This window comes from Ahaetulla prasina, chromosome 3 (assembly GCF_028640845.1).
Source record: "Ahaetulla prasina isolate Xishuangbanna chromosome 3, ASM2864084v1, whole genome shotgun sequence".
NCBI lineage: Eukaryota > Metazoa > Chordata > Lepidosauria > Squamata > Colubridae > Ahaetulla > Ahaetulla prasina.
The window spans coordinates 111,534,858-111,556,329 of NC_080541.1; the positions used below are offsets into that span (position 1 = coordinate 111,534,858).

The 21,472-nt window shown below is 41.6% G+C and overlaps 1 protein-coding gene across 2 annotated transcripts in view; it reads right to left on the bottom strand.

Annotated features, from left to right (window-relative positions):
• Positions 1-21,472, bottom strand: part of DIAPH1 (diaphanous related formin 1) — a 281,001-nt gene that overhangs the window by 191,209 nt on the left and 68,320 nt on the right. For both annotated transcript variants that reach the window (XM_058174593.1, XM_058174595.1), the window contains exons 9-11: positions 18,057-18,165; positions 6,854-6,964; positions 842-960 (exon numbers count right to left, since the gene is read on the bottom strand). In XM_058174593.1, coding sequence (XP_058030576.1) covers positions 842-960; positions 6,854-6,964; positions 18,057-18,165 — 339 coding nt within the window. The remainder of the gene's footprint in view (positions 1-841; positions 961-6,853; positions 6,965-18,056; positions 18,166-21,472) is intronic.

Below are 21,472 nucleotides of genomic sequence, written 5' to 3' on the forward strand. Positions count from 1 at the left end.
CAGCTATCTCTCTGCTTCAGTATAACTAAAGAGTTCCCACATATACCTTCAAAGATTATGCCACATTTTCTGTTACTGGAAGCTTAAAATATATTTCCTTAGGGAAGAATATTTTCTAGAGTATTTGTGTGTTTGTGTGTGTAAGTATGTATATGCACACACAAACACCTTGAGAACCCTTGTCAAATTCAGGAACTAACCAGTCTGAGCAGTCACAAGGAGTCAGCACTGACAAGATATAACATGGAGATGTGTCAGTGCTGACTCCTCGTGTCTGCCTGTTAACTTGACAAGGTTTCTCAAAAGTGGTTTGCCATTGCTTGCTTCCTAGAGCTGAGAGAACAGGATATAAATCTGACAAACAATAATCCTACAGTAAAAAGAGCATCTTGGAGGCAATAACATAACATAAAATAATAGGATTGGAAGGGATCAACCCACTGGTTGAGCAGGAGACCCTGTAACATTCTGGACAAATGGTTGTCCAATCTCTTCTTTAAAACCTCCAATAATTAAACCTTACATTAACTAATTGTTCTGTTAGGAAATTTCTATTTAATTCTAGGTTGAATCTCTCTTTAATGCTCTTTCACCCATTACTTCTTGTCATGCCCTCACATGCTTTAGAGAATAATTTGACCCTCTCTTCTCTGAAAGCCCCTCAAATACTGAAAGATTGCTATCATATCACCCCTCCTTCTTCTCTTTGTTAGACTAGAAACACCTAGTTCCCACAACTGTTCATTGTATGGTTTAGCCTCTAGACCCGCTTCTTATCTCTGTCTTCTTATATGCTGAGTTATTGGATGAGTGAGTCATATATTTTGAAATAAAAGGATATTCCATTTCTATTCGAATGTCTTCCAAGCGGCCTCTGAGTTCTGCAGAATCTTCTTCACCATATTCTTCAAATACTTGCAGCTGTAGTTTCAGCTCCTCATTGTCTTGAGCATGCAATTCCTGTAAAGGGTGCTGTCACTTCAGAGAATATCCACTAGACATTATGACCCTTTTTTATTCCAAGAAAACTTCAGATTATTTAGTGAAAGATTGTTTTGTTTTCTCTCTTCCCTTTCCTTTCTCCCCTCCCTGCTCCCCCCCAATAAGAGAACTAATTTGTTGAAATTACTTGAGACAAGAGACAAGCTGATTAACACAAAACTGATGACAATGTCCCTGCCCAAACATCCAGGACATAAGAAGAGAAGCTATTTTATTATTTATATAGAGACAATTCATATAATTGAACACAAATTGCTTAAGGGCATAAATGATATACAGGGTAGTTCTCAACTTATGACCGCAATTGGGACCAGAATTTCCATTTCTAAGCAAAACAGTTGTTAGGTGAGTTGCACCTGATTTTACAATATTTTTACCATGTTCTTAAACAAATCACACAGCTTTTAAGCAACCTAGTTTTCCCAATTGACTTTACTTGTTGGAAGTCATCTGGGAAGGTTGTAAATGGTATCACATGACCTTTGGATACTGCAACTAGTGTAAACACATGCCAGTCATCAAGCGCCGAAATTTTGGTCATGTGACCATGGTGAAACTGCTATGGTCATAAGTGTGAGGACAATTTGTAAAGAACTTTTTTTTGTTGTAACTTCAAACAATAACTGAATGATTGTATGTTGAGGACTAGCTGTATATAGATGCTATTTCACACATCTTAATTAATAAAAAAAGCTGTGAAGCTGAGGATACCAAGCACAGTGCTATTCTTTCCATACAAGGGATAGGTATGAAAGGGCTTCTATGAAAAGGGCTAACAACAGAGTTCTCATCTTTATTCAATAATCCATTACATTTCCAACCACCACGACTACTTCATTTGCATAACTATACATTCCTTATTATTTTAGTTCTGTAACATTCTTCCTTTTGAGAATCCTAGGTAAATAAGGCAGTTATTCTTTTGAAATATGGCCAGCTATTAAACACAGGTATTCCTCGATTTATGACCAATTGCTTAGCAACCATTCAAAGTTATGCCAGTTCAGAAAGACAATGGGGAAGCTGGCAGGAAAGGTTGCAAGCAGCTACTGCCACTTGCCAAAAGTGTTTTCTTAAGTTTTTTTTTATTTTTTATAAGATTTCAAATCAAACCATGAACAGTGTGGCACCTGGGTGTCATACATTCTAATACAAATAAAACTATTCAGGTTAATCATCATCGTTCCATTCAGTTCGCTTATGTATTTCTAATAATACACACTTGTGTTAAATTATAGCCTATCGTTGTTCAATTATTTCATGTTTTCTCGTTATTACTTTCATATTATCATATAAAATATATACACTAATATTCCCCCTTCTTTTATTCTATCAGTTATTCTAGCTTTTAATCGTATCACCCTTTATTAAGAGACTTTTCCTTTCTTTCCTATCTAACTTCTAATCATGTCACCTACCTAAAAAAAGAAAAAAAGGAAAAGAGAGAGAAAAGGAAAACCAACTCAGAACAACAATCATTTATCCATCATCTCTTGCCAGCTTCAATACTTCAATTACTATGCTTTTTTTTTATTTGCCTGCTTGTCTCTCAAATCTTTGTCTCTATGTTTGCTTCTTGACTGTTCAATCTAGGTATTCCTCCCACCTCTACCCTCTTCCACTGCCTAATTTCTAAAATTTCTACCTAGGCCCATCTTCCTTTCAAACATTTATTTATTTATTTCGTCAAATACATATTCAATAACATATATAAGTATAAACTGAAAACATGAAATGAATACAACTAAACGGAACATTAGGACAGGAACAGTAGGCACGCTGGTGCTCTCATGCACGCCCCTTACAGACCTCTTAGGAATGGGGTGAGGTCACAATAGACAGTTTTAAGTTAAAGATTTGGGGATTTGGGGATGACACCACGAAGTCTGGTAGTGCATTCCAGGCATTAACAACTCTGTCACTGAAGTCATATTTTCTACAGTCGAGATTGGAGCAGTTCACTTTAAGTTTGAATCTAATGTGTGCTCGTGTATTGTTGTAGTTGAAGCTGAAGTAGTCATTGACAGGAAGGACATTGTAGTAGATGATTTTATGAGCTATGCTTATGTCATATCGAAGGCAGCGTAGTTCTAAATTTTCTAAACCCAGAATTTCAAGTCTCGTGGCATAAGGTATTTTGTTGCGATCAGAGGAATGGAGGACTCTTCTTGTGAAATATTTCTGGACACGCTCAATTGTATTAATGTCCGATATGCAGTGTGGATTCCAGACAGATGAGCTGTAATCAAGAATTGGTCTAGCAAATGTTTTGTATGCTCTGGTTAGTAGTGTAATCTTACCGAAGAAGCAGCTACCCAAGATTAGGTTTACAATTCTTAATGCCTTTTTGGCAATGTAGTTGCAGTGAGCTTTGGCATTTAGATCATTTGATATGAAAACTCCAAGGTCTTTGACAGAGAGAGGGTCATCTATAAGGTCATATCCACCTAGCTTGTATTTTGTGTTCTGATTCTTTCTGCCAATGTGTAAGATAGAGCATTTGTTGGTTGAGATTTGGAGATGCCAAATTTTTGACCATTTCAATACAAAGTCAAGGTCTTTTTGAAAGGTAGCAGCATTGTTGGTAGTGTTAAATAGTTTAACATCATCAGCGAAGAGAACACAGTTACTTATAATATTATCACAGAGGTCATTTATGTATAATATGAAGAGTGTTGGTCCTAGAACGCTGCCTTGGAGGACACCGCTATTAACAGGTGCAGGATTTAATAGGGCACTGCCTATTTTGACCACTTGTTGCCTGTTTGACAGGAACGCAGTTATCCAATTATGGAGGGGTCCGGAGATGCCGTAAAATTTTAGTTTTATTAGTAGTTTGTCATATACCACTGAATCAAAGGCTTTACAGAAGTCAATGTAAATTGCATCTATTGCTTTGCCCTGATCAAGATTTGTAGTCCATATATTTTTGTAGTGTAGAAGTTGTAGATTACAGGATATTTTTTTCCTGAAACCAAATTGTTTATTAGAGAGTAGGTTGTTTGTTTCTAGGTGGAGGGTAATGGATTGGTTGATGATTGATTCCATTACTTTGCAGGTGACACAGCATAAAGAAATTGATCTGTAATTTTCAACTAGGCTGGAGTCTCCTTTTTTGAAGACAGGGATGACCGTGGCTAGTGACCATAGATTGGGAAGGGAGCTGGTCCTGAAAGATTTTTCAAAGATTATGCTTAGGGGTTCTACTATAACAGTGGAAAGCTTTTTTAAGAAGTATTGGATTTTGTGTGCAGATCTTCTTGTTTGATGTGGTAATTGGTGCATTCAATCCTTATTTGGTGACATATATTTTTGTAGCGGCTTTTAAAGTTAGCTACATAGCCAGTTTTGTTTTTTCGCCAGAGGGAAATTTTTGTTGTGACTCGTCCTCCCTCCTCTCCTCAGCCAGGCCCCTCCCGTCTCCAACCGGGCCTTTTATCAGACTCCGAGTCTGATAATGAAGATGAACGGCCTGTCATGACTCCAGCCCCCGGCCCTGGCCCCATGCCCAGAGAGGATTCAAGGAGTGAAAGGAGAAGCCCAATAAACCTCACTCATACAACGTGTGTTCCTTTGGCTCAGCCTTCAGAGCAGGAAGCCAGCCAGGTGGTGGAATTACCCGGGCCTACTCCCTCTGACCACTCCCTTTCCCAGATGCTGACAGCAGATCCAGCTGAAGACAATTCAGATTGGGTGGACCCTCGCTTCCGGAGATCTGAGAGGCGACACCAGCAGAAGGAAGGGTGGGGCAGGCCTGGATAAATGCTGAGTCATGGAGCCACACCCCACAGCCTATATAAAGGACCTGCTTTTGGCATTCCAACCTTGAGTCAAGCAAAGTCGTATCTAGTTTGCTGATACCAGACCCTATCGCTGAAGTCACAACTTGGACTTCTGCCTGCTCTGATAAACCTCGAAGGCACTTGGCAAGCTGCAGAGGCTTCGTTGCCAAGTTTGTTATGGACTTCCTTGACTCGTTCGTCGGAGTGGGGGTGGGACACGACAATTTTTTTGGATTGGAGCTTTTTTATTGATATATCTTTCCACTCTATTAATATATTTTCCCCCTGGTTTAATTCATCAATCACTATTGTTTCCATTGTTGTCTCCACTCTGTCATCTTCCTTCTTCATTTCTTCAATTGACTCCTCCCTTTCCTGGGCATCTTGGTCTTTGCTCATCATTTCTCATATGATATTTTCCTTTTTTCCCATAATCACCTTAAATCCTTTCTCCATGATGTCTTTTGCATTTTGAAAAAGTAAGTCCATCTCCTTCACAATTCCACTCATTTCTTCCTTCTTAAGTATCTTGTTTTATTTTAAATTCAATTTTTATCCAGCAGTTCAAGAACTATTTATTCAGTCTTTAAGTTACCCTTCAAGGAGTGCACTAGTCCCAGTTCTTTATGTCCCATAGGTTAACAATAGTTCCATTTAAAAAGTCCCAGAGGTTATCAAAAGCCCCTTTACGTCCCCTTTACAGATTCAATCTTCTAGTATAACATTCAAGTGTCTCTTTAATTGAATAGCTTCCTCCTTTTCATATTTGACCTCAGTAGTCATAGGGTAGCTAGAAGTAATCCAATGGGCGTTTTCACTGTTCTTCATATAGGTATTCCCAGATTTGTAATTTTTCCTTTCGACAGCAGGTGGCACTCTCCACTTAAATTCCAATTTACTGTCCATCGTCCATCATCATTTTGGTTATAAAACTGTTATAAAAGTAGAATAAGTTTTGTAAATAAATAATTCCAGGATTTAAAATGCCTTCCAGTACTACATCTTCCAAATTTAGGAGTCCAATTTTCTATTTATTTCAAAATCTATTATTTTACTCTCATGCACCTTCATTTCCAGTCAGGTATTTCCTCTGAATGCCCCAACATGCTTAGACGCTTAAAACATAATTCTGAGCAAGTAGCTCTAGATTGTTTCTTGTGGTTAAATTTAAGAGCAAAAGAAAATCCTCTCCTCCAGTTCCAGTCACTGTTCACCTACATTGCTCCAGCACTAGTCTTAGATGTTCACCGGTTGTCCCAGCTTTGTAGCAGCAATCTTTAGCTGCCTCTTCTTCTTGCTATGGCTGAGAGGGAAAAAGAACCCCGGGCCAGACAGGAGAGCTGCAACTCTTCTCAACCTCGCAGGATGCCCCTCTTTGCTTCACTGCCCCTAGAGAGCATTCTTGCTCCCCCCCGGAGCCCACAAACAGGAAGAACTCAGCACGGGAGACCCACCCCACATGTCTGATCCGACCGTGTCATCAACCAGAAGTCTGCCAAAAGATTTTTCTTTCCTTTCATGCATGTGGGGAGGAGGAATCCTTTGCCAGGCTGCAAAAATGAAGCCACAAAATGGAAAGGAAATTTTGCCCTGGGCTGCAGAAATGAAGCGAAGATCCAAGCTCTGTTTCTCCAGCACAAGACTTTCCTCCTGCACAAGATAGGGAGGGGAATTCCTTCATTGTGCTAGAAAAACAAAATAAGAAACTCAAAGCTCTGTTCCCACATTCCACTACAGGAGTTCTCTTCTGTTCACAGAGGGGAGCTGCCTGCCCTCTTTCGGCAGGCACAGTTCTTTCTCTTTGTTCACCTTAAAACTGAAAGTGCTGGAAATGCACTTGTTGAACAAGGCAGTCATATGGGTGTCTTGTTGAATGACATCGCTCAATATGCAAGATTCCAGTGCTAATTACGGCCATAAGTCAAGAACTACCTGTACCCCCCAAATAATGTTGAAGTATAATTATCCCTATCAAATCATTTACACTTTAAATGGAGTCTTAAGATGATAGATATTATCTCTCCCAATATAGCAAAGGTATCACAGTAGAAAGGAGATACATTTCTAACCTTGAGGATTTGCTGCAGTCCAGAGCGCATTAATTCACTGCGGATGTGCACTCTGAAGTCAAGTTCATCTGATGGGATGATTAGAGCATTGATCAACTGTAGACATGCTACCTAAGAAAGTCAAAGAAAAAATATGTGTTGGATCAACAAATTCTTTTCCTTCATTCATTATGAGCTAGCTAATTTGTCAGAACTATGAAAAACTGGCAGTCAAAATATTTTTTTCTACCAAATTTTATCATGGCAAAGCAACTTAAAAGTGAAATTCAGGTATACAGTACAAATAGTGTTGAGAAAAAAAAAACAAGGAAGGAATCAACAGTTGATTCTGAGATCTCATAGATTAAAACAACAAAAGAAACCAAATGAAAAGAACAACAGACAATGATTTGAAGGCAACCCAGCTCATATTCTAAGTCTACTCCGGAACAGAAGTCTTCTCTCTGAAAGTAATCCATTAATACTTATTGCCCATGGTGTCACTTGTCCGTATTATATATAAATATATGCAGGGAATCGAGTAACCTTGGAATAATATACCTAGAGGAACTTGAAAAGACTTCTCCCTCCTTTTCTGTCCCAAAACCAGAAGGAACGTTGGACTTACCTTGAACATTCTTTCTATGTGCGCTGCAGGAGAGTCCAAGCATGGGCTTCAATTCATCTGATTGGCCAGAGACTGAGTTGGAAAATCTTTGGGCATGCCTCCTGCTCCCAGCCGAGACTCAGTTTTTTTCAATGAATACCAAGACCTGGAGAAGTCTATCTGAAGAATCGACCACTCCTGGACCCTGGACCACAACAAGCCAGGGATTGGATTTTCCTGCAGTGCACATAGAAAGAAGGTTCAAGGTAAGTCCAACGTTCCTTCTCCTGTGCGCTGCTTGGAGAGTCCAAGCATGGGATATACCCAAGCTAAATTATTGTTGGGCGGGAGACAGATTGGTCCAGGGTCCCTTGGCCGGCAGGACTCGCTATAAGACACATCTCCCAAACGCTGCCTCTGCAGAAGCAAACTAGTCCAACTTGTAGTTCCTCACAAATGGAGAAGGGGAAGCCCAAGTGGCTGCCCTGCAAATTTCCAAAATCAAGGCTTGCGTAGCCCAGGCTGCTGTGATGGCTGCATTGTGAGTAGAATGCGCCGTGATGCGTCACGGTACAGGATGGGCCTTTGTTCATAGGCTAAAGAAATACAAGCCTTGAGCCAATGTCCAATGGTAGATGGTGACACCTTCTTCCCCATAGACATGGGCTGAAATGACACGAACAAAGATTCCGTACACCAGAATGAGGCTGTATCTCTTCAAAGCTCTTCGTATACCCAAAGTATGCCAACATTTTTCACGCGGATGTCTCGGCTTCGGACAGAAGTCTGGTAGAATAACTTTCTAAGTCCTGTGGAACCATGGCACAAATGTCAGGTCCAAACGAAGAATGACTCTGTCCAGGTGAAAGATGCACAAATCGTGGCACACCAAAAGAACAGTCAGCTCTGTGCAGATGTAATTGCAACTAAAAAGGCAAGTTTGAGTGTGAACAGTGTGACAGTGGCAGTCCTTAATTTATTTATTTATTTATTTATTTATTTATTATTTAAATTTGTATACCGCCCTTCTCCCGAAGGACTCAGGGCGGTTCACAGCCAAGTAAAAAATACACAATACACTATAAATATTAAAATACAGTTAAAAAACTTATTAAATTGGCCATAATTAAAATTTAAAAATAAAAACCCATTAAAAAACCCATAAGCTTAAAAAACTAACCCAGTCCAGCGCAGATGAATAAGTGAGTTTTAAGCTCGTGGCGAAAGGTTCGGAGGTCCGGAAGTTGACGAAGTCCTGGGGGGAGTTCGTTCCAGAGGGCGGGAGCCCCCACAGAGAAGGCCCTTCCCCTGGGTGTCGCCAGACGACACTGTCGCGCCGATGGCACCCTGAGGAGTCCCTCTCTGTGAGAGCGCACGGGTCGGTGAGAGGCATTCAGTAGCAGCAGGCGGTCCCGTAGATAACCCGGCCCTATGCCATGGAGCGCTTTAAAGACGTTCACCAACACCTTGAAGCGCACCCGGAAGGCCACAGGTAGCCAGTGCAGGGCTCAAACGGAGGCAAAATCACAGACAGATTGCAAGTTGGGTATCTGTGAACCGTTGGGGGCAACAGGTTGGCAGCTCCTTTCAAATAACTGCGGACCTTTGGATGTTGAGAAAGTGGAGTTGCTCCTTCACCTGGTAGAATGGTTGCTAAGACCACAAATTGACGGCGCAATGTATTGGTGGACAACCCTTTCTCCGACCCTATTGCAAAAAATCCAAAACTCTTGGAACTGTCGCAGTTGTAGAAGAACTAGGTTCTTCTTGGTAACCCACAACAGAAAGACACCCAGGTAGCATCATAAATCCTAATTGTTGATGCTTTCCTAGAAGCAAGAATGGTGGAAATTATTTTCGCCGAAAATTGTCCCTTTCAGAGGACCTCCCATTCAAGTGCCAAACAGCCAATGTAAGTCACTGAGGATCCAGATATTGGAGGGCCCCTTGGCTGAGGGAGATCCTGTGTGGTGGTATTGTCCAGGGACTGGAAACGGACAGTGACATCAGATCTGCAAACCACAGATGCCATGGCCAATGAGGTGCTACCAACAGCATCTCTGCTTCTTCCTCCAAGATCTTCCGGCTTACCCTCTGGATCCGAGGAATGGGAGGGAAGGCATATAGTAGACTGGCTGGCCATGGGCACTGAAGGGCATTGACCCTCTCAACTGCTGGGAGAAAAACCAGGGCAGTTGAGTGTTCTGTGGACTGGCAAACAGGTCTAGAACCTGTGTCCCGAATCAAGCTGTCATGAAATGGAAGAGGTTTGGGTGGAGCTGCCATTCAGACTGATCAATGGTTATCCTGCTCAACCAGTCCGCTGTGGAATTGGATGTCCCGGCAATGTGCTCCACTTGCAATGACAGCAGATGTTTCTCCACCCAAAGACACAAATTCCTTGGTTCGCGCATGAGAACTTTGGATCGGGTGCCTCCCTGCCTGTTGACGTGTGTCTTGATGATGACATTGTCCATCAGCAACAGCACGTGGTGATTCGACAACTCGGGTTGAAAGTGACAAAGCGACAGATGAGCCGCTCTCAGCTCCAGCCAATTGATGTCGTTGAGTAGATCCAGCTGGGACCACCACCCTTGTGCTACGTTGGAATTCAGGTAGGCACCCCAGCCGAACAGGCTGACATCTGACGTTAGCACCAGCCTGGGAGGATCACAGAATAGGTATCCCTTCTCTATGGCTGCTGAATTCCACCAGTTCAGGGAATGAAGAACACTGTTGAGGAACCCTGATCTTGCACAGTGAATTGCTGAGCCCTGACCTCTGACTGGGCAGAAGGAGACATTGTAAGGCCCTCATATGTAAACGAGCCCACGGGACTATCGCTAGGCAGAATATCAATTTCCCTAATAACTGGGAAAGAATCAACAAGGGGACTAGCTGTAAGGACTGGACCTGAGCTACCATCTCCCTTAAGCTGTCCCTGCGCTCCTGCAATAACTGAGTGATCACCATCCCCAAATGGGTAAGCCTAGTAGATGGTGTCAACTGGCTTTTGTCCCAGTTTACGGAAAAGCCATATTCCTGGAGGGTTTGTACCGTGACTTGAAGGTCCAGTTCTGCCTGCCTGAGGGACAATGACTGAATTAGTACAATCATCGAGATAACACTGCAGGCAGATTGGTCGCGCCCACGGATGTGCTGCTACTACATCCAGCAACTTGGTAAAGGTTCGTGGGACTGAAGAAAGGCCAAAGGGTAGCGCTCGGTATTGCCAGTGGTGGCCTGCAAATGCAAACCTGAGGAATCTCCTGTGGGACAGCCTGATGGGAACATGGAGATATGCCTCCTTGAGATCTATTGAGGTTACAGATCTCCCTGTCTGATGCAACCCAGGATCGAATGAAGGGATTGCATCTTGAACCTTTTGTACTTTATATGAACATTTAGTTCTTTTAGGTTCAATATAGCCCTTTGGCCGCCCAAACGTTTGGGAACTAGAAAGATGATGGAGTAAAACACCAAACCTCTCTGCCCCACTGGCACCGGCTCTATGGCCTTGATGTCCAGCAAATTCTGAATCTCGGCCTCCATCATAGACTTCTCGGTGACATCTCTGGGAACAGGACATTAAATGAATCGTCGTGGGGGGCTGGAACAAAATTCCAGGGTCAGTCCAAGATTTACAGTTTGCAAGACCCGCCACTGGTCTGCAAACACCCTTAGCCTGCCACCAATGGGGACATGAGCCCGTGAGTCACTTTGAATGGCGGTAAGGCTGCCCATCCATGCCCCTATAGGGACGTCTAGATTGCAGTTGTCGAGCTCTGTCTCGAAAGGCTGACCTGTCCTGTGATCTGTCCATGCTGTGGGAATACTATCTATGGAATTGGGAGGTGGAGAATCCCACCTCAGCAGTCCGAAAGGGCTGCCTGTGGTAGAAGAAAGTAGATCTTCTGTCTGTTCTCTTAGAAACCTGAGGCAGAACCTTTTGTTTACCCTTACCCTCTACCAGGATTGGATCTAACACCTCCTCAAACAGCTGATGTCCCTTAAAGGGGGCCGCAGCCAACCACCATTTGGACTTCAGGTCCACCTGCCACTGGCGTAACCATAATAAGCGTCTAGAGGTGATATTGGATGCTAGAGCTCTAGAAGCAAACTTGACTGCATTAAGAATCACATCAGCTGAATACTCTGCTGCAGCAATCAATTTACTGATTTTGTCTTAGAGACAGATATCCTCAGGAGATGCCCGGGCCTCCATCAGTTTCAACCATAAAAGTGTTGTTCTAGAAAAAAATGAAGCTGCTGTGGCAGATCTAATTGCCCAAGCCGCTGCTTGGTGAGTTTTGCATGCAGCTAACTCCATTTTCTTATCCTCAGCTCTCAACACTTCAGCAGTATCAGAAGGAAGAAGAGCAGCTGAAGCCAAATTTAAAAAAAGGGACATCTACAGTTGGAAATTGAAGGAGCTCCTCAAGCTCCTTTTCAGATATGTACATTTTTTTATCCCTGCCACTGGGTGCAGGGACTGAAGCAGGCTGCTCCCATTGCCTTTGAATAACATCAACACAAATTTTGGGGAAGGAATACCTTCCTGAGTTGTGAGCTGTTCTGTAAAAAGACTAGCACAAAGATCCTGAGACTCCATAGGATCTGTGGCAGAACCCTCCATCAGACCAATATTAGCTGTCGTTTTGGCCTTAAGTAATAAGGTCTTAAAAAGATTGGGCCTGAATAGACCCGAATATGTGGGTCTATCTGAAAATTCAAAATCCCCCAATTCCTCATCTCCTTCCAGCGAGGCCTTGCTGTGAGCTGATTGTGAGGTGTAATGGGATTCCTCAAGATGACCTCTGTCTCTATGCAAATGAACATAATGCAGAGATTCAGACCCTGAAGGAGCCATCAACCTCTTTGAGCAAGTTCCTCATCAATACCTTGAGCAATAGTCTGCACTATAGCAAAACACAATTCTGCAGGTAACCCTTGCCCTGCAGTCTCCTGGGGGCAGAGCCCAGCTGCAGTGAGAGTAAATGTGGCAGATGGAGCAGAACGCTTGTTGTCAGGTACAGGTAATGAACCTGAAGCAGACACTATAGAAGACTGATCAGCCCCTTCCTGGAAGGGAACAGCATGAAATTCCTGTGACTCCTGAGACACATTAGGAGACTAATTAGACTGAGCCCCCTGTGCATGCATACTTGGATTTAACTCCCTAGCAGGCCCACTCTGACTCCCAGAAGGTACTGGAGATGTAGGAGCCTCCAGCCAGGTTTTGGGCTTTTGCAAAATGCTTCTCCAAGGTTCTTTGCCTTCTTTGAGCATCTTTTTCAGCTGCTGCAGATGAGGGCTTGGCATGTTTGGCCTGGGTACTGGCAGCAACTGTGCTGGAACGTAATCTAAACTTCTTAGGGGCAGAGCACCTGCCTGATTGTGACTAGAGGACGATCCCTCTGAATCACTAGTATTTGCCATTATTGGAGTAGAATACTAGACTAAAAATACACAAAAAAACCTTTGGAGGTAATTGTGCTAGGAAATCCTAGACTTATTACTCACTACGCAGACCAAGTCCCCAGAAATCACGCCAAGCTGGCAACACGGCTTGTATTGCGTATAAAGGTTGCAAACAGCAACAGCAGCAAAAGTACCTCACGTGCTAGCAAGGGCAAGAGACCGGCAACGCAGCCACAAACGCCAGAAAATAGCACCTAGAAACTGGCAACACAGTTTACTTGTGCTTCAGACGGCTCCTCAGCAATGTCCAGGCTTTAGAAAGGTGATTCCCCTTGGCAATGTTGCTGCCTGGCCATCTGATCCTCCTTCGCTCCTCCAGAAGCTGCAAACAAAATGGCTGCCACCTACAAAATGGTGGCTATCAGCCTTCCGATCAGCGCGCGTTTCAGCTGGGCCGCGGCTTCTTCGCGCCGGAATAAAGAAGGAAAACCGAGGCGGTGGCCATCTTATGTCTCTGCCACCCTCACCGCACAAAAATGGTCCATTTGGCAATGCTGCCTTAGTAGCAATCCGATCGCTACTGTAACACAGCCCTCAGCACTGATTCACTTCCTCTTGCAGTCTCTGCCAGCAAGAAATTTAAAGAGGCTCTGGTTTTGTTTTGTTTTTGAAAAAAATGACCAAATATTTATAATTTAATTAATAATTTGAAAAGCCAACTCAAACAAGTCTCTATAGCTTAAAAAAACTTTAAAAATGGACTTTGATTGATTTCATCTTATTCTCTACACTTGGCTCAAGTTTGACTATAAAGAATTACAATGTAAGTAATTTTGGGACTGAAAGAAAGTTATAAATTGCAACAACTTGAAACAAAGGGAATTTGGCTTCAAAATGGCTACTTTATTATTCTGCTTAACTACAGTATAAAGGAGACAAAGGATTGTGGCTCTAAAATGGAAAGAAAAAGAAAAGGGAAAAACAGATCTGATCATGATTTTAAAAATGGATTTTAATGGATTTTGTCTTTACCCTTCGATTTTTTATAAAACTTTGAACATAAAGGATTATAAGAAATTGAAACAAACTGAAACAAAGGATTTTGCTACTTTACTATTTTGTTGCAGTATAAAGGTTGACATCTAAAGGCAGAAGAAAGAAAGCAGAAATAAACGACTTGACCTTAAAAGGGCTTGTTTGTTAACTGTGAATGGGAACTGTAGTGTAAAGACTGACACCGAAAGGCAGAAGAAGAAATGCAGAAGCAATAAATTGAACTGAAACAAAAGACTTGATGATAACTGTGGACTATAATTGTAATATAAAGGCTGATACTTAAAGAACTAGTGCATCCCCAAGGAAAGACTTTTATACTCAGATGTTTGATCTCTAAGATTGGAGAAAGTTGTTTCTGATGATTTGAAATTTTAAAGATATATTGTTACTTATGTTTTTGTAATTATATTAAATAATGATTCTATTAGGCAGAAGAAGATAGCAGGAACTGAATAGTCTTGATGATTTCAGGACTATTCCCATATAGATGGATAGGTTGATGTGATTGCACAACCGCTCTAAGAAAGGATGTTAAAAGGCTATCTTTAGATTTATATTAAAGATTTTAAAAGATTCATGTAAAATATAAATGATAACTATAGAATTTTTAAGGATATTTTGGGGAATGATGGAAAGATTATAGAAAATTGTTTTTGACGATTTGAAATTTTAAAAGAAATATTGTTATCTATGATTTGCAATGATATTAGACAGTGATTTCTAGAGGCAGAGGAAGATAGCAGGAACTGAATAGTCTTTATTTTAGGACTATGCCCATGTAGATGGATAGGTTGATATGATTGCATGACCGTTCTAAAAAAGGATATTAATGACTGCCTTTAGATCTATACTGAAAGTTTTAAAGAGAGAATTGTATTCATGTGATGAGAATCTTATTTTGCTGTTATTTTTTAGGATAGGGAGACTTTTACTTTTTTTTTCTTTTATTTACTTTTGTTCCTTTTTACATTGATTTTTATTGGAAAGGGATTTTTGAATTATACAAGTGATGGGAGATCTTTTAATTAAGGTGAGAACGAAGGCAGGAGAGATTTTTACTTTAATTTTCTTTTTTATATCGTATTTGGAATGGAATTTTTGAAACAATTAAATGATAGGTGACCTTTTGATTAAGCTGAGAATTACGATAGGAGAGATTTTGTCTTTAACTTTTTTAATTGGTTTCTTTTTTTTTTCTATTACTTTTTTCGATGTTAAATGGGATTTTGAAATATATAAGTGATGGGTGACCTTTTAATTAAGGTGAGATTTAAGTTAGGAGAATTAGATCTTGTTTTCATTTTATTTTTGGGTTATAGGTCTTTGAGTAATATTAGAGGGCAATAAAAGGGACAAAAACATGGTAATTAGATTTGATTAAACATTTTCCAGGATAAAGGGATGAAATAGGCTTTAAAAGAAAAGGGCAATCACAAAATTTGAAAAGGGGAAAATATTGGATAAATGATATAATGAGAGGATGAAATTTGAAATATGTTTGAATATGTACCCAACTGATATCTTTTTCAACAAAGATTTGTATGTTTTGTTTTGTTTTTGAAAAAAATGACCAAATATTTATAATTTAATTAATAGTTTGAAGAGCCAACTCAAACAAGTCTCTATAGCTGACTGAGTTGAAAAAAACTGAGGCTCGGCTGGGAGGAGGAGGCGTGGCCAAAGATTTTCCAACTCAGTCTCTGACCAATCAGGCAATTGAAGCCCATGCTTGGACTCTCCAAACAGCGCACAGGAGAATGAAGTATTTTAGACTCACAATGCTTACAAAATGCTGTATAATTAATAGTTAATATGCTCTTCTAAGGTTTTTAAGCTAATCAAACCATCTTCCTACTACCTTATACTCATTCTAAACAAATTGCCTGACTGCTACCTTGGGCTGGTTCTGTAAATATACAAAAAGAATTTTTTTTTCTTTTATTTACTTTTGTTCCTTTTTACATTGATTTTTATTGGAAAGGGATTTTTGAATTATACAAGTGATGGGAGATCTTTTAATTAAGGTGAGAACGAAGGCAGGAGAGATTTTTACTTTAATTTTCTTTTTTATATCGTATTTGGAATGGAATTTTTGAAACAATTAAATGATAGGTGACCTTTTGATTAAGCTGAGAATTACGATAGGAGAGATTTTGTCTTTAACTTTTTTAATTGGTTTCTTTTTTTTTTCTATTACTTTTTTCGATGTTAAATGGGATTTTGAAATATATAAGTGATAGGTGACTTTTTAATTAAAGGTGAGATTTAAGTTAGGAGAGAATTAGATCTTGTTTTCATTTTATTTTTTGGGTTATAGGTCTTTGAGTAATATTAGAGGGGCAATAAAAGGGACAAAAAACATGGTAATTAGACTTGATTAAACATTTTCCAGGATAAAGGGATGAAATAGGTTTTAAAAGAAAAGGGCAATCACAAAATTTGAAAAGGGGAAAATATTGGATAAATGATATAATGAGAGGATGAAATTTGAAATATGTTTGAATATGTACCCAACTGATATCTTTTTCAACAAAGATTTGTATGTTTTGTTTTGTTTTTGAAAAAAATGACCAAATATTTATAATTTAATTAATAGTTTGAAGAGCCAACTCAAACAAGTCTCTATAGCTGACTGAGTTGAAAAAAACTGAGGCTCGGCTGGGAGGAGGAGGCGTGGCCAAAGATTTTCCAACTCAGTCTCTGACCAATCAGACGAATTGAAGCCCATGCTTGGACTCTCCAAACAGCGCACAGGAGAATGAAGTATTTTAGACTCACAATGCTTACAAAATGCTGTATAATTAATAGTTAATATGCTCTTCTAAGGTTTTTAAGCTAATCAAACCATCTTCCTACTACCTTATACTCATTCTAAACAAATTGCCTGACTGCTACCTTGGGCTGGTTCTGTAAATATACAAAAAGAATTTTTTTTTATTTCTTTTTGTCACAACAGTATACACAAACAATTGTCATAGATAAAACAACGTACCTTGATACCTCCCGCCTCCCAGCCTACATATATATATATATGTAGGTCGGTCGGTCTTTGGTTATTCGAGTTTTCTCCCGCGTAAAATTGGAAGTGTCTTGGCGACGTTTCGACGAAGTCTCATTCGTCATCTTCAGGCTTCAGCTTCGTGCTTCTGGGAGCAATGTGTGATTGCAGCTGTTTCTTCCTTTTTAACTGCTAGTGGGGGTTTGAACTGATTGGGTGGGAGCTTGGCTGTGCTCTGATTTGATGGGGTTTTTTTGTGCTCTGATTGGCTGGGGGTGTGTCCTGTGTTGGTGGGGGCTTGGTTGTGCTCAGATTAGTCTGAGTTGCAGGGGGATTTGAGCTGGTGAGCTGCATTGCTGTTGTTTGGCTTCGTGTTTGTGTTCGTGCTACATCTTCATAGTGGGTGTCTGTCTGCTGTATGTATGGATTGGAGGGGTTTGAAATGGCTAATGTTGCAGCTGCGGTCTGGCTTCTGGTCCTTGGTCGTGCTTCCTGATCAGTGTGGGTTTGGGTCTGCTTTCTGGGTGGATGTGTGGTGGTGACATCCTGTGTGGACCTCGTGAGGGTGGGTCTGGTGTCATTCCTCGTGTTAGGGACTCGTTTGTCAATAAGGGCGGGTTTCCAAATGGCTGGTAGGCGGGAGGTATCATCTCGTTTGTTCATGCTGTGTGGGCATTTTTCTATCTCAATGTTTAAGTAAAGTATATAAAGTATATAAGTAAAAAATATGCATCAACTATATTAATTTGATATAATGAAGGGAACAATAGGACAGGAACGGTAGGCACTATTGTGCTCTTATGCACGCCCCTTATAGTCCTCTTAGGAATGGGGTGAGGTAAATAGTAGACAGTTTTTGAAGATTTTGGGATTTTGAGTAGAGACTATGGAGTCAGGTAATGAGTTCCAAGCATTAACAACTCTGTTACAGAAGTCATATTTTCTGCAATCAAGTTTGAAGCAGTTGACATTTAGCTTGAATCTATTTTTTGCTCTTGTAATATTATTTCAGGATAAAAATCCAATGAGAAATCAAGTGTACTCAGTAATGGTAAAATGAAAGAGAAAACAAAAGGCACTTTTGATTATTATGAAAGATAAGGTAGATAGACTGTTGCATTCTTTTTCCAGGCTCCTATTACCTTTAATGCCACTGAAGTTTGACTTTTCAAGCCATCCACAATGGGTTTAAATCGTTCTACTTCATCCATTTCTGCACGTTCAGTCAATGCTCCCAAAACTTGCTCGTGCCTAACAAAAAATAAAGGAATCACAAAAAAATAGAAATAAAAAAGGAAGGAAATAAAAAGCAGCCTTTATCATTGTTAGATACCAAGTCTGCATTTTTTTAAAAAAATCTTATTTTGACATGGAATTTTAAAGATCCAATATTAAAATTTAGGATATCAAATCCTTCTGAATTTGGATGTTTCAAATTTAGACTCAATTGTACAACTGAGATGTACTCACAGATTATATTTGGCATTTGATGTTTTTGTAAAGGGTAGAAATAATTAATAATCAACTTTATTAAATTCAAAGTTTGCTCACAGCTGCCAGTATTTTTATTAATTTTTTATTGTCTTCCTTCAGCAGGCAATGTACTGTAACCCCTAGAACATAGAACATAGATTCAAAACCACTGCTCAAGTCAGAAAAACTTACTGGTCAAGTGGTTGTCCAGTCTATTTTTGAAAACCTCCAGTGATGGAGCACCCACAGTCACTGAAGGCAAGCTATTCCACTGATTAATTGCTCTTACTGTCAGAAAATTTTTCATTACTTTTAGGTTAGATCTCTCTTTAACAAGCTTCCAGCCATTACTTTTTGTCCTGCCCTCAGGTGCTTTGGAGTCAGCCCTTCAAGTATTTGGAAGACAGCTATCATGTTCCCCCTCATCTTTCTTTTTGATAGGCTAAATCCCTCAACCATTCCTCATACAGTTTAGCTTTCAGACTTATTATCTTTGTTGTCTTCTCTGCACACTGTCTAGGGTCTCAACATCATGGTGATGGGAACTGTACCGGTATTCCAACTGTGATCTTATCAGTATAAAACAGTACTAAAATTTCTTGGGATGTTGATGCTATCCTGCCAAAACCTTGCTGGCTCATATTTAAATGGTGGGATACCTAGATCTTTCTCACATTTACTTCCATTGAGCCAGATACTGACTATTCTATACCTATGCATTTGGTTTTTCCTCCCTAAGTGCAAAACCTTACATTTCTCATCAATGAGTGAGTGGTTGGATTGAGCTAAGTGCTAAAGTCTGTCAAGATCTTTCTAAATCTTAAGCCTATCTTCCAAAGCAGGGGTCCTCAAACTATGGCCCATGGGCTGCATACTGCCCACCGATGGAATGTATCCAGCCTACAAAGCCCCAGCCCTCACCCCACCCATCTCCTCCCAGCCATTCCTCCTGTGGATGATTTTTCCTGGCTGATGGGGGCCTGGGGAGGAGGTGCCTTGCCAACCACAAAGCTATGCTGCCCACATTGCCCTCTCCTCTAGCCGTCAGCCTTATCTTCCAGTATCCAGCCAGACTTCTCATTTCAATTGTACTTCTGATCCTGTTGTTAGAAGTCCTCAAAGGTAAAGCCGAAGGGCGTGGGTGGGCAGGGGAGGGCTAGCTGCTGGAGGGTTGATACTAGTGGCGCAGCCATGTAATCCTGGCCCAGAGGGTAGGTGGGGGAGCAGCTCCAGCCAGCTGGTGAGGGGTTGATGCCAGTGGCACAGCCACATGCTCCCGGGCTGATGGGTGCGTGGGGAGCAGCTCCGGCTGGCTGGCAGAGGGTTGATGCCAGCAGTGCAGCCATGTGCTCCTGGGCTGGTGGGTGGGCAGGGAAACAACTCCAACTGGCTGGCGGATGGTTGATGCCAGCAGCGCAGCCATGTGCTCCCGAGCCAGCAGGTGAACAGGATAGCAGCTCCGGCCAGCTGGCAGAGGGATGATGCAGGTGGCACAGCCATGTGGTCCCCAGTCACCCCCCGCTTACTAGCAGATGCCAGCCCCCCATCCCTCCGGTTACAGGCAGGCCACCCTGTGGATGTCATTGAGGGTGGAGGTGCTGCTCTGCTTACTGCCGCCCCTGAAAAGAGAGCTTTGTAGGGGTAGACTTCGTCACGGACAAGCTGATAGTCACGATGGCTGTCGCTGCTACAAAGGAGCAACTCCTGCTAATGTCATCTTCAGCCATCGAAAAGAAGAGCCTCAAGCCCTCCGAATAAGTCATGCCCGCCACCTGCTCTTCGGGGCTCCTTTAGTCAGTGCCAAGTTTCCCAGAGGGAGACGCGATCGTGTTGTATGCAACTAGAGCGGGGAAGAGGAAGCCCTGGAAAGGCAGCATTAGGCACTGCTGGGGCTGGAGAGGAGGACATCAGAGGGCAACACAATGGGGCTGCCGCTTGCTCTTTTCTCTTCGCTTTCAAAGATATGCCTGCCCTCCTGCCACTGTTCCCCTCTTGCGACAGAGTGGGCAGTGTGGCCCTCCGCTTTGCTAGACCTAGTTGGCTTGTGCTCAGCACTGCCTTCTTCAGGGGTAGCAGCTGAAAGTGAAGAGAGACAGGGAGGGAGGGAGGGAGGGAGGGAGAGAGACGGAGAGAGAGACAGAGACAGAGACAGAGATGGGATGAGAGGCTGCATGTTTTATTTTCTTTCTCTCTCCTCGCTCTCTGCCCGGTTTAATGATCTGATTAGACTAGAGTGGTCAAGACTATTATCAGATGAACTCTCAGCATCTCGATTGTCAAAATACAAACCAGTTTAAAACTATAACACATTGTAATAGCTCAGAAATTGCCAAGCACCAGCTTCTTGCCACATTCTCAGTCCGTCCCTCTCCCGATTAGCATAGATGTTATAAAATGCTTGAAGTATTAACAAAATTAAGTAAGGGTTTCTGGTGAATTTTTTACAAGGATCCTTACCTTCCAGCCTGCAGGCTCACCACGGCTGGAAACGGAGGCTGGGGCAAGGGGCCAAGAAGGGGAGAAGGAAAAAAAATGCCTTGCCCCAAGCACGCTGCGCTTCCCCTTTGCCTGAATCTGTCTGCAAGCCCGAAGCTGTGAGGAGGATCGTTACCCACTTTCTTTGTAGTCCAGTTATTTTGAAATAGTGACAGGTCTGGCTTGTGGGGAAGGGGTTGGGGGAGACTCTGAAGTGAGCTGGGTGTGTGTATGTGTTTTCTCTCTTTCTTCCTCTCCCATTTTTGTTCATGAGAAATCTGTTTTAGTTACAGTTTTAATTGGTGCAGTTCTCAGTCTAGTTTATTGTGTGGTCATCTGCAACATGATCAGGAGTTATTTTGAAGAAAATCCTGTTTGTTTTATTCTTTTTTTAATGGCCTGAAGCTGCTGTTTTAATAGTTAGGCAAGTGACAAGAAAGTTTGCACTCTTTTTCCCTTCGAGGAAGGAGGACGGTCTTATTAAATAAATAGATACTTTTGAGCAAGTACAGCTTAGGAAGGACAAAGGCAAAATGGACTGCTAAATTGGCCCCGCCCACCCAGTCACATGACGACCTAGCCATGCCTTCCCCATCACATGACCACCTAG